This window comes from Mercurialis annua, linkage group LG5 (assembly GCF_937616625.2).
Source record: "Mercurialis annua linkage group LG5, ddMerAnnu1.2, whole genome shotgun sequence".
Classification (NCBI taxonomy): Eukaryota; Viridiplantae; Streptophyta; class Magnoliopsida; order Malpighiales; family Euphorbiaceae; genus Mercurialis; species Mercurialis annua.
The window spans coordinates 51,179,731-51,193,655 of record NC_065574.1 but is presented as its reverse complement, the minus strand read 5'-3'; the positions used below and the strand labels follow the sequence as shown (position 1 = coordinate 51,193,655).

Sequence of the window (13,925 nt, the reverse complement as noted above, 5' to 3'; positions counted from 1 at the left end):
AAAAATTAATAAATTGAAGTAATTATATTTCTTTCCAATAAAAATCTCTAACTAATTTAATATTGATTATAAATAAAAAACATTGACATAACTATAATGAATTTAATTATTATATAAATTGACGAGTCACACTACAAGCCATGTGCATAACACGTACTGCAAAACTAATTTTCATGAATTGCTTTCATCTTAATACGATTGAGGTGATTGTATTGCCGATAGATATTTATGCTCGGTTTGTCAATTATCATTTTCTGTATCATACATGTTTATAAACATTATATTTTTACTGATGAGCTGTACCTCAAATAATATAAGCGCTAAGCAGCATTCTACTAGGTCGTAGGTTTGATTTCTCCCACGGACATCTTCCCCTCCCCTATTGATAAAAAAAAATATTATTATTATTATTATTATTATTATTATTATTATTGTGGAATGGTACATATTTCTAAAATGAATGACGCATTAGTATTTGATTTAGTTGTTTTAGAAACAACATATATTTAATTTATATAATCAACCAAACTTTCAAAAAATCATTATTGATAAACAAAAGTTTGCTACAATCAAACACAATTATTCATGACTAGACTAGTGACCATTTTGACAATAGACTGAAGGAACTGAAATTATTAGGTCAAACAATTAGGAACCCTAATTTGGTGATCATATGTAGAATGGGGTTTGCTAAAACCCGATTGGTGTTGATTTGTGATTACAAACAAACCTAAATTATCGTACAAGAAGTGTCAATGATCACCCACAAATACGTTTCCTTTAGTTTCAGTGACAGGAATTGTTAGGTTTCAAAACTAAGTCATTTGAGGTTTTTAATTGTTCTGATGTCATCAACTAAGAATTTGGATGCAAGAGAAATTATTAAGTAGACTGAGTCTATCACGTCATCCGTAGATTAAGCCACTCATAATAAAACACCTCATTAAAATTATGGCAATTAAATTGACGTTTAAATGGCTTTTGTTTCCTATAAAGGGAAACTAATTCTTAAGTTGGAGTTAAGTTATATATTCGCACAAATAAATTATAATAAAAAATATATCAATGCTGTGTAAATTTTTATGAATATTGTTAGTTTAGTATTTGAGTTTTTATTTTAACCTTTCAAAAGTATATCAAATAAATTTAGTTTTCTATTGAAAAATTTCCCATTACATAATTAAAAAAAAATAAAATTGGTGATTTATAAATAGAGATTAATACTTCATAGCAGTGGCGCGACTCCAACTTAGGAGGGTCGAAATTTTTACGTTTGACTATTTAGAAAAATCAAAGGGCTGTAAATACGGTGCATAATTTGTAGTTCTAGGGGCGGTTTTAACCTCCTCTACAAGGAAAACACCGCCACATGTAGGGGCGGTTTCTAGGGGCGTTATAACCGTCCCTTTTAAAGAATTCCAAAAAATTAATTATTTTTTAATTTTTTATTTCCGGCAAGGAGGGTCGGCTGACCCTCCCTAGTTCCGCCTCTGCTTCATAGCACAACTCAATTAATTTTGTACAAGGTAAGTTCTTTTTTTTTATTATTGTAAAAAAATAGATAAGTTCTAATCAACTATTAATATGGTGTTAGAGCTTTCTTAATATTTATAGAATTTCTTAACCCACTTAACTGGAAGATCCTGCTCACATATTTAAAATTCTAGAATTGAACTAGCAGAGAAAGTTAGACTTGTTAATATTTGGGACCTTAACAAAAGATCAAAAAATATTAAGGATTAAAAAGTTTCTAACACGTTAGAACATTTTTATTATATGTTATATTCTATTGCAGCTTTTTCTCCAGCTCAGCATCCTGGTCAGCTGATTGGCATTTACTTTTAAACCCGTTAGTGGCTAGCTCCTAAATTTTTGTAGTCGTTTTCTAATCTTAGATGAAATCATCTTCTGACAAAAAAAAAACCACGTCATTAAATCACGATTTTATTATGTGTGTTTTCTCTTTTTCTTTTCTATTTTCTTAATAAACTGCAGATTTTTTGAGTTGGCAAATAATATTTTCTAAGCAATCAATTTGAAGTTCTCGAATTATTTTAATGGCGAGTAACATCAGACCTGAAAAAAATTATTTAGTCCTTCCTTTCGTCCTAACGAGGATCTCTCATTGATTTTTGTTTCAAATCTTTTAAACGGTGAGAATTATTATTTCTGGTCCAAATCTACAAAAATGGCTTTGATTTCATAAAATAAATTCAAGTTTTTCCAATTTTGAATCACGTATAAAAAAAGTGATGAAACTACTATTTGTTTAAACTGGAGTCTTTTCATTTGGAATATTTTTAAATAATTAAACCATACAAAAGTTTATTTATTTTATTTTTTGTAAATAACCCTTAAATACATGGAACTGCTGGTTCGATTTTGAAATGGGGGCCTTGAAATTTTAAGCGTACTGAATTATGAGAGCATAACAATGGGCCGAAAAACAAAGGTCCAGCAAGAAAAATAATCCATTTCCTTTTCTATCTTAACCCTAACACACAGAATTAATTTTAAAAATTATTTACAAAAATTTGGAAAAATAAAAATATAGTATAGCTATATATTTTTACAAAATATGGGTTTATTTTAAAAATAATTACAAAAATCGAACTTTTTGAAAGCAGTTTATGAAAGTAATAACTTTTAAATTTTATATATAATTGGCATATTTTTTTAGGCATAATGTTAAATAAATTTATAAATTATATATGTTTTTTCAGTTTAATCACGAGCTTTAAAACGTCTCAATTGTATGCATGAATTTTTATTTTTTTTCTCAATTTGATGCATATGATGACGCGACACTCAATCATTGGTGTAATTTAGTTGAGGTGGACATCATTTTTGACAGGCACATCATCATATTACGACCCCGTGTATCAAATTGAGAAAAAATGAAAGTTCACGCATACAATTGAGACATTTTAAAATTCGTGAATAAATTGAGAAAACATGTATAGTTTATATTTTTTTTATAATATTACCCCTTTTTTATCATATATTAAACTTCAATAAATGAAGTGAAATTATTTACACTACAAAGATAATAACTCCTCACAATGAGTGAGTGATACCAAAATTAAGATACTCCTAAAAAATGATTAATGTACCATTTTAAAATAATTTTAATAAAAATATATATATTATATAAATAAAAATTGATATGTTTTTATATTTGGTATTCAATTACATTTGTTTTCTAAATTATTATTAAAATAACAGTAAAATTTTGTCATTGACTTTAAATTAAAAATAATACTTTCATAATACAACTAATCATTTACTGATATACATTCAGAAAATAACATAATAAATCTACACATACACAAGTATATATACAATTTTGATATTTTATTTCAAATGAAATACGTTTTATATCCTTTTCTCTATCAATATTGATAGACACTGAAAACAGGATAGTGGTTTATTAAAATACCCGGATTAAAAATAAAAAACACTGTCAGAAAGAACGTCGAAAGGAGGTTTTTAAACACTCACTCTCCACTCAAGTAAGTATATGATGAAGAAGAAGAGTAAATTACGAAGAGAAAAGTTCAAGATCTAAAAATCTTCGTTCATTCCCTAGCTAACCTGGCTAATAAGAACACAAAACAAACCCTAACGAAAATGTCAAACAAATTGAAGACAAGCTTCAAAATTAAAATGTCTGCATAACTCAAACAAATATTATGTTGGCCAAGAGTTCATAAAGAATGATTAATAAATGTGAAATTATAATTTTACAAATAGAAAAAAGAAATGGCAGTGAAAGAAACACTTTGCAAATTTCTTTATTCCGTCAACCTTAAAATTTCTTTATTCCTTCAAATTAAGCTCCGTGTTGATACGAAAAATCATTAATTAAGGTTTTATATTTTAAGGTTCTTTTTTTTAAACCAAGATAGATATATTAATACAATGAGACCAAAAGTATTATTACAATACGATGAAAAAGAAAAACTTAAAGAGAAAAACTAGAGATATATAGATGTTTGACCGATTGCGCCAGCCTATGGGCCTCTTGATTGAACCGACGATTGATATGCTTAAACTGACAATCTTAAAAACAATATTGAAGACGCCAAATATCCTGACAGATATCCCAAACCTGACCAATTTGCACAGAGTGAGAATTAATAGACTGAAATACCTGAAGAGCGTCCGTTTGCAAGACTATAGAATACCATAGCCTCTCGAACAGTTAAAAATTCCAATATTCCTAGATCCCATATACTATGGAAAATAGATAAAACTGGCCTTTGATTGCTCCGGAAGATGAATAAGCAACCGCCGCAATAGTACCAAATTTATATTGAGATGAGACTGCAGCATCAATTTTGGATTAAATTTTCTGACTAGGCAAGCGACCATATGTGTGGACCCTTATACGAAAGGATACATGATAGATCAGTTCTACCTAAAATTTTTCAGAAAAGAATTCTGAATCTCGTGAACCCTATAAAATTGTATTATAAGGCAATGAATTAATGCATGTGTCTGCTTGTGTTCTTACTAGCCATGCAAAACCAAATTCAAAGTCTAAACAAAATAGAATACTTTGGATTTTGTCATCGTAATCTGTTTGTTTCACGGGCTAATCTTCATCTCATGTCTTCATCCCTAATTCCAAAAACTTGAAACTTCATAATATTCTTGGAAATCTCATTTCCTCCTTTTCATTCTAACGACGTGTAGTTTGTCTTTATGTTCACACTTAAATATTTTATATTTTTGTGTTTTTTCTTAATAAAACCTGATTAATTTAGTGAGTGTATTTGTCAGCTAACCTTATCAATAATTGTGTGTTTATTAGGTTAACATTGTTTATATTCTCTAAATGGCAAATGAGTAGTGCTATATAACCCTCTTTTTTAACCCACCTTTTTAACTCACCTGACGTGGCAACAAACTAGTGGATGCATTAAAAATTGTTTTTGAGATATATATTTTTGGAGGGTAATTGGACGAATTAAATGCTGCCACATAAGGAGTGACAATAAAAAAAGTACAAAATGGTAGATTAAATATCATTTTCCATAGCAAATTATCCCTTTACTAACTTGTAATCTAACTATTCGCTTGCTAGAAATTATATATTTGTTGTTAACTAGTTTAACCTTTTTTTTTTACAATTGAGTGGAGGAAAAGTGCTTGTGTTAGAAATTAAACACACAATAGAATCATATTTAACATTTATACTATTTATATTACTCGTTGGTAACTAGTTTTATGTTATTTTCCAAAACAAGAAATATAATAAAATTTATCCAACAAAAAAATAATAATTTTATGTCTGTGGAAACTAAAGATTATAGATACATATTCTAAGATTGATCATTTGCTTAAAGGAATAAAGAAATTTTAAAAGGAACTGTGAAAAATCACACACATAGAATTTTTTAGTTAGACTCAGTGCAGCACGTCATATGTAGACTAAACCTATTACATTATGACACGTCGTTAAAATAGTGGTACTATTCTAATATTACTATTCAAATGTGTAATTATAACATAATACACAAAATTACGATAGTGTTACTATTTTAATGACGTGTCATTACGGATGACGTGGTAGACTGAGTCTACCTGAGAATTTTTCGCACACTAGATCAATAGTATTCAGAGAGATTTTTAAGTAGACACAGTCTACCACGTCATAAGTGAACTAGCCTATCATATTATGACACGTTATTAAAAAAGCGGCACTATTATAATTTTATTTATTATTTTCTTACACTTTTAAATAGTAATATTACAATAGTGTCATATTTTAATAACGTGTCATAATATGATAGGTTTAATCCATAAATAATGTGATGAACTGAATCTATCTAAAAATTTCTTTAATATTCATTAGAAAACTTAATTAAATTCTCAAGGAATTGGCTTAATTGTAAACAATATGTATTGGTTTGACCATGTAGCGAAAAATTAGGAAACTGCCCATAATATACAATCTAAACAAGATTTAGCATAATTAATCATCATTGCATGCTAAAGTTTGTCCAAGAAAAAGCCGTTCTCATTCATAAATAGAGGCATTGATTATGTCTAACTAATTAATTTGAAATAAAGCTAAATTAAAGAAACATAATCATGAAACAAAATGTGATTGCATAATATGGAATATACTGGTACAAATTGCAATTATAGTCATAGATTACCCATATCGTCGTTTATCATAATATAGGGTTAACTACTCAAAAATACCCTATCTTTTTAATATTTTTTCGTTTACAGTCACATCTTTTAAAATCTTCAATTTTAACCTGTTTTCAATTTCAATTTTCACTTTCAATTGTAACCATTTATCCAAACTTAAGTGAAAAAACGTTTAAATATGTTGTTAATGTTTGTATTACTTCATATTTTCAATTTGTATTTTCATCATAATGAATTTTAAAAAAGGAATAATATGAGTGATTTATTTGAATTTGTTCTCGCTTGAATTTGAACAATTGGCTATAATTGAAGTGAAAATTAAAAAATTAGCTAAAATTGAAGATTTTAAAAGATGTGGTCATATATGAATTTTTTTTGAATCCAAAGATTATAAATTTTAAAAATTTATATAAATTCTAAAAACTCTTATGCACTATTTATATTGAGGAATTTTAAAAACAAAAAATTTATGAATTTTGCAGAGTCTATAAATTTTATAGAAATTTACTATTTGGTGTAAAAAATGTCATAAAAATTCATAGATTATGACGATCCCTAATCCTTCAAAATTAATCATTTATTTCCCCACTTTCTAGGAAAAAAAATTGAAATTCATCAATTGATGCATTGTGTTATAATTTAGATATTTCAAATATATTTACATCCATTCCCAACTAGACCTAGCCATGGTTCAAGAACCGTTGGTTCCGTTTCGAACCCGACGGTTCACGATTCAATAAAAATATGAACCGGCCCAGAACCGTTTAAGAAGTCTGAAACCGCTGATTCAGAGCTGACCGATTTCGGTTCCGATTCACGGTTCCGACCGGCTCCAAAAATTAAATAAATTAAAATTTTATTTAAATTTTATATACTAGTTTTTATGTCATTTGAAATAAATTCAAAAGTATTGGATTACTTTCTTTAGCCTTAATGCTTAAATATATAAGTATAATCAAGTGATAACTTATAATTTCTAACCAATATGAAATACTTCATCATATTTTTTACCAAGAGTATAATCCCACATGAAAAAGATATAAAAATAATAGATAAAATTCAAGTGTAAACATAAGATGTATAAATATGATATCCGTAAATTTTAGAGTTCTATTATTCATAGGCTTAAATAATAGATTTTTATTATATTTAATGTCTATAATGTTAAATAAATGGTCTTTATTATACTTAAACATATATTAGATATATTTAAATTTAAAAATATTCAAATTTTTACGGTTTGGACCTGGATCCGGCGGTTCGGAACCGGAACCAACGGATCCAGTTCCAAAAAATGTTGAACCGGCCCGGAACCGACCTTATACCGGTTCCGAACCGATTTTTTCCCGGGATCAAATTTGACAGGTTCGAATTTGACTGGGCCGGTTCATGGACTAAACCGGCCCATGGCCATGTCTCTTTCCAATAGTGCAATTTATAAATCTATTAATTCTACATTTTATGATTTTAATAGACTAATAGTATGAAAAAAAAACTCCCATATTTTAACTCTTTTTTGGTTTACACTTCACATTGTAAAATCGCCGATTATACCAAAATTCACATCTTTTACTTTCAATTCCACCTAAAATTTTCATTCGAAATAAATTCAAAGTGATACCTTATATTTTAACATATATTTTAAATAGTCCTTGATGTCATAATTAGAACAAAAAAATTATTCTTCTCCATAATTTAAAACCATAATTAATTTAAATAAATTATAGATAATATATTTTAATAATTTAAAATCCTTATTTCGAGGAAATCAAATGATGTCTGATTTCGAGAAAACCAACCATCGATGGGAAGTACCCTCAAATATTATTAAATAAATAATATAAATTTAATTAATTAAATAAAAAATTAACTCCCGCCACCTCGAATTTGACATACTCCGACTACTTTTACTTCCACTTCTCCGGCTACAACCACCTTTAAAAAATACTGCCATGTACTACCGACTGCCGCCACCCATGGCCAGACTTCTCCAGCCATGGAGTCCGGCCATGGAGAAGGTGGCGGTGGTTGAAGTGGCACTGGCAATAGTGGCGGTGGAGGGTGGTACAGAAAAATAGATTTTTGTTATAATTATAACATGAATGACTATTTTAAATACATGTACAATACCCTAAACAAAGTGAGACAAACAGCAAATCCTGATACCAATGGTCCATTTTTCGAATGGTAGAAACGCTACTCAATTTTTTTATCAAAATCGTGAATTTATTTCTTCCTACATACAGTTTCTTTCACCAAAAAAAAAATTAAGATAGTGATTTTCTTTAATAGGATATTTTAGTAATTATAATAAAAATATTTTATTACTGATATACACTTCAAAATTCTATTAATTTTAGTAAATTTTCAAGCAACGTCAAACTATTCCATAAAATTGATAAATATTTTGACACTACAAACAAATCAAATACAAATTAGCATTTTAAATAAATTTAACAAAATTATTTTGACAAAAACTTTCCCTCCCAATTCAATCAGCCGAGAAGTAAGAAATCAAACAGGCAAACACCACACCTTTAAAACCTACTCACAATTTCAAGAAAAAAATAAAACATATACACAAGTCAGACAGCAAAGCTCACTCAACAGTGCCTACTGTATATTCCATTCCACTCACACAAAATGTTAAAAAAAAACTAACCAAATTTCATATCACTAAACCATTCCTTGAGCAACATAGCTATTAACCAGCGCAAGCGCATTACTAACAAACTTCTTCGCCACCGCAGCACGCTCACACACCTCCGATTTCACCTCTCCATCCGCCACATCCTCAAAACCATCCGTACACGTGTCCTCGTCAGTCAAAGCAGCGCTCATCCACGTCTGAACATTACTCATCAGAAACCGGAACGCCTCCGCCGACGAGCCAGCGGCTCCAAGCTGCCGCATCTGCTTGAGAGAGCCGCGAATCTCATCGACTGCGTCTCCAAAATTTGAATAACAGTCATGGAGAGCGGCAGCCGCTCGATGATCGGAGCTGTAGTCTGCTTCGCGTGAGAGGTTTGACACGTACGCCGCCACGTGGCGAGCTCTTGAGAGACTGACGCCGATGGCTACGTGAGCGAGTCTTCTTGGATTTTGCTGGATAGCGCTCGCGTAACGTGAGAGTGATGAGAAGCAGATGTCGGGATATAATGTGGTGCCGCAGTTTGTACGGATGTAGTTGGTGGAGTTGGATTGAGCGGTGGGATCGTCGGCGGTGGCTGTGAGGAGGAGGAGTGCGGCGGCGAAGAGGAGGAGAGTTGGCCGTTGGGATTCTGTTTTCATTTTGACGGTTATGGTTTTTGTTTGGGAGTGTGTGAAATGAAGGAAAGTGTGTTGTTTGGGATTGATATTGAGCATTTTCTTGTTTGGTTTCAGCGTATTTATATTGGGATTGGGGGGCTATGGTGGATTGTTGAGTGAATTACTTTTATGTCTATCTATATTTTATATAATTACAATGATTGCCACTATACTTCATTGGTCTGTATTTTTTTTCCTAAACGTAGTTTTTAGTTAAAATATACGTATAAAAATAGATTAAACGTATATTTAAATAATAAAAATAACTTTATATGGGTGAGTTAAAATTTAATGCGGAAATAAATAGTTTTTCTATTCCATTAGTTTAAATAAAAGATGACAATGCCAGTGAGGTCTGGCCCAGTTGGCCAGGTCGTTCAAATGCATATTTTAGGTATTTGTTTCGAGCCGCAGCGCCGCCCTGTTTAGGCGGATTTAACATAGAATAGATTATAACAACTAACTTAGAATAAGATTATCTCTGATTAAAAAAAATGACAATAAATTTTTTAAAGAATTTGCCACTAAAATTCGAACACAATTATTTAGATAACAAAAATGAAATAGAAAGAATACCATTTGAATATAGAAACACCTACATTCTGATAATATACATTTGTTAATTTTTTTATTTTTCTTACAAAGTGAGTGAATTATTTGAATTTAAAATTATAAAATAAAGTATTTTCATAATTTTATTATAAATTTAAAAATATCACATAAAAATTTTTATATATAAAAATATCATTTCAATTTTAGTAATTGTATAAATATTAATTTCGTACATTATTTTATTTATATAATATCTTTTTTTACCAGTGCTCTTGTAGCGTAGTAGTAATAGCCACAGGCATCTGGGTAAGGGGTCTCGTGTTCGAACCTCACTCCCCCAACCCTAATTATATATATAAAAAAAATAATACCTTTTTCATCTCAAAGTAATTATTCATTTTATTTAAGTAATTAAATTGTTTAATTACATAAATTAATTGTTTATAACACAAAGAGGTCTTCAAATAATTTTTTTTTTTTAAGAAAAGGTCTTCAAACAATTTTAAAATATATAAAGTGGGTTGCTTACGAAGACTAGAATAGCATAAATTAGTTTGGATGGAGTTTTGCAAATTAAACTCCGACATGATGGGCCATTTGCAATCTTTTGTTGGCCATCACCACCTATATATTCCTCTTTTTATTTTCCAAATTTTAAATCTACAACCTTTTTTCTCTTTTATATTTTTTCTTTTTGTGGGTGTTCTGAACATTTAAAAAGTTTATTATAAACTTGGCTTTATCATAGGACACCATTTTTATCATAGTACCATAGAGACAATCATGCAATTAAAAATGACATTTTTATTCATCCTAAAATATAGATTATGCTTTAAATTATTTTTTCTTTTTGGTAGCATCAAGTAAATAATAAATATTTTAAAATAGATCATTCTGACTAACGTTTTTTTAAGAAAACACATTTAAAAATCTCTTACTATAATCTTATGAATGTTTATAAAAAATAAAAAAACATGGGTAGGTAAATGTGGAGGCAATATCTTAATGTTATGTAAATTTGAGTGGAGAAATTGCGCATGCAGTGTAGTAAAGGAGAAGCTAGCATTACCATAGCACGGTCGGTTCCATTTTCACTAACTTTTGAGAATGCGGCAGTTGCCTACATACATAATCAATTGCTCTACTTGGATAGTTGCATGTCAAATATTAGTGCATATTATAACCAAATTAACCGACCAAATTAAATAACAATTTAAAATTAATTTAGATTTAATTAATTTAACTCGTAGTTAAAATTTTTGAAAATTTCAATTATTCAATTTGATTCAGTTTTAAGATAAATTATTTGAATTATTTCAATAGGTTGAACTAACCGCATTGTTATTTACATATACTTTTTGAATTTTAAAAATATTTTAATAATTTAAAGGTTTTCTGTAACTTTTTGGATTTAAAAAAAAAATCAAATGGTCACTAATTATATAAAAATAATTAATATCAAAATTATTTTTTTTCTTTGTGATAATTATTTTTAATAAAATTTAATTATTTTTTTTTTTTTAGATAAATGATGGGTTTATTAGCTCAATCACAAAGTCGTGATTGGCAAATGCCTAAGAAAGGCGAAAATTCAATTGAATTTACAAAAGAAAAATAAATTCCTATACACATCATTTCCGGTGTAAACAAAAGCTTGATTGTTGTCTTTGTAGTATTCCACCGCTTTGCAAATCGAAGAAAACACCACCGACTCAACATCTAAGAACTCATTCTTAAAGATTCTCTTGTTTCTAGTCTTCCATAATTCCCACACAACATAGAACCATATTGTTTGCCAAATATTTCTGAATTTCTTAGCAGCTAAATCATCCCAGAAATAGAAGAAATCAATCAATGAAACCGGCATCACCGAAGCGATATTACACATACGAAGCAACTTGTTCCACACTTGCCAAGCAAAACGACAATGGATAACTATATGGAGGCTGTCCTCATCATAAGAACAGAACGAGCAAGCCAAATTCTCAGGAGAAATTATACCTCTATGAGCAAGAACGACATTGGACGATATTCTGTTTCTGGCAAGCAGCCAAAGGAAGAAGAGAATGCGAGGAGGGAGCTTGAATTTCCAAAAGAACGAAAATAAAGCTGCATTGTATCGACCTAAACCAGCAGCTCTGTGAATATTATCAGTCTGAACAGTAGATGAAGCATGTTGGAGAGCAGATGGAGTTGTGCGATGGACTGTTGCTTGACGAAGAGAAGGAGCTGGCTGATGTGAACTGACATTAGCAGCAGAATAAAGAACTCTGAAGCAAGCTGGAGTGTAGCAGTTCTTTTTATTCCAGCAGAAATAATCGGTATCATCAGGTCTTGGTAAGCAGTTTTGTAGCTGAGCTAAGAGAGTATCCAGAAGCTGTTGATCCCCCACACGAAGACGCCTATTCCAGGTAATCTTGTAACAGCTGAGATTATCATTAAAGAGCTCCAAGACCGTGGCCCTTTTGTTTGTTGCAAGACTAAAAAGCCTTGGGTAACAAGAAGATAAAGATTGATCCCCAAGCCATTTATCCGTCCAGAATATTATGTTTTCACCATTACCTAGATGAGCTGACAGTCCCTGTTTAAATACATTCCAAATTTGAACATTTTTAACGCAAGATGAATGAACTCCACGCCAAAGGTGAGATAGCTTGGTCGTATTTACCGAGTCGAGGTCACGCCAATCTGAAATATTAGAACTACATGAAATAACCGAGGACCAGAGAGAACAATTACTTTGAGTCGATAACTTCCAAATCCACTTTAAAAGAAGAGATTGGTTCTTAATACGCATAGGTGTGATATTTAAACCACCATTAGCCATCGGTGAGCATATATCGACCCAAGAGACCTTGCTGAAACCCATATGATTGCCCGAGCCACTCCACAAAAATCTTCTCATATAACGTTCAAGAGTATTAATCACCGACTGAGGAATCGAGAAAGAGCACAAATAGAAAACAGGAAGGCTACTAAGAACAGACTTTATCAGAGTTAGCCTGCCTGCAGGAGAAAGTAGATTACCTTTCCAAGTCGCTAATTGTGTCGAAAAATTGTCAATTATAGGGTCCCAAAGCTTGGCTCTTACGGACTTAGCTGAAAGAGGAAGTCCCAAATAAACAAAAGGCAGAGAGTCAATCTTACAGTTAAGAATTTCTGATGCCGCAGAAGTAGAAGCTTCGTCAACGTTAAGCCCAATGATTGCCGACTTCTGAAAGTTGATTTCCAATCCTGAAACCAACTCGAAGCATCGAAGAATGCGTAATAAATTCCTAATCATGCCAAGATCATTAGGAATAAATAATAAAGTATCATCAGCAAATTGCAGTATAGAGATCGGTTCAGGATACCCATCAACATGAACACCATCAATCAAGCCCAAGTTTATTGCATTTGAAATAATTGCCTTCAATCCTTCAACTGCTAATACAAATAGCATCGGAGATATCGGGTCACCTTGTCTAACACCTCTGCCCATATTGAAGTTCTTAGAAGGACTGCCATTAATTAAAACTGATAACTGGGCTGAGTCGAAAAAAGAAGAAATCCACTTAATCCAAACTTTATCAAAATTCATCTTAGATAACATTTTCAAAATGAAATCCCATGAAATAGAATCAAAAGCTTTTTTGAAGTCAAGCTTGATTAAAAAGACTTGATCCTTTCTTCTGTTGGTTAAGTGAATCAATTCTGAAGCAATCATGTGACAATCATGAATGTTTCTTCCTTTAATAAAACCGAATTGGTTCTCTGAGATAATTAAAGGAAGAAAAATAGATAATCTATTAGCCAATACCTTAGATATAAGCTTGAAGACCCCGTTAATTAGACTGATAGGCCGAAAATCTTTGATATCAGAGGCACCTTTCAACTTCGGAATAAGGACAAGAAACGCT

General features: G+C 30.6%; 1 protein-coding gene across 1 annotated transcript; it reads right to left on the bottom strand.

Annotated features, from left to right (window-relative positions):
• Positions 1–8,592: 8,592 nt before the first annotated feature.
• LOC126682127 (21 kDa protein-like) lies at positions 8,593–9,552 on the bottom strand. Its single transcript, XM_050377705.2, has one exon. The coding sequence runs from the start codon at positions 9,529–9,531 to the stop codon at positions 8,842–8,844; it is 690 nt and encodes a 229-aa protein (XP_050233662.1). The 5' UTR covers positions 9,532–9,552; the 3' UTR covers positions 8,593–8,841.
• Positions 9,553–13,925: the final 4,373 nt, after the last annotated feature.

Bases quoted from the DNA above. Each gene is read 5' to 3' on its own strand.
- LOC126682127 (XM_050377705.2), bottom strand. From the start codon at position 9,531: ATGCTCAATATCAATCCCAAACAACACACTTTCCTTCATTTCACACAC.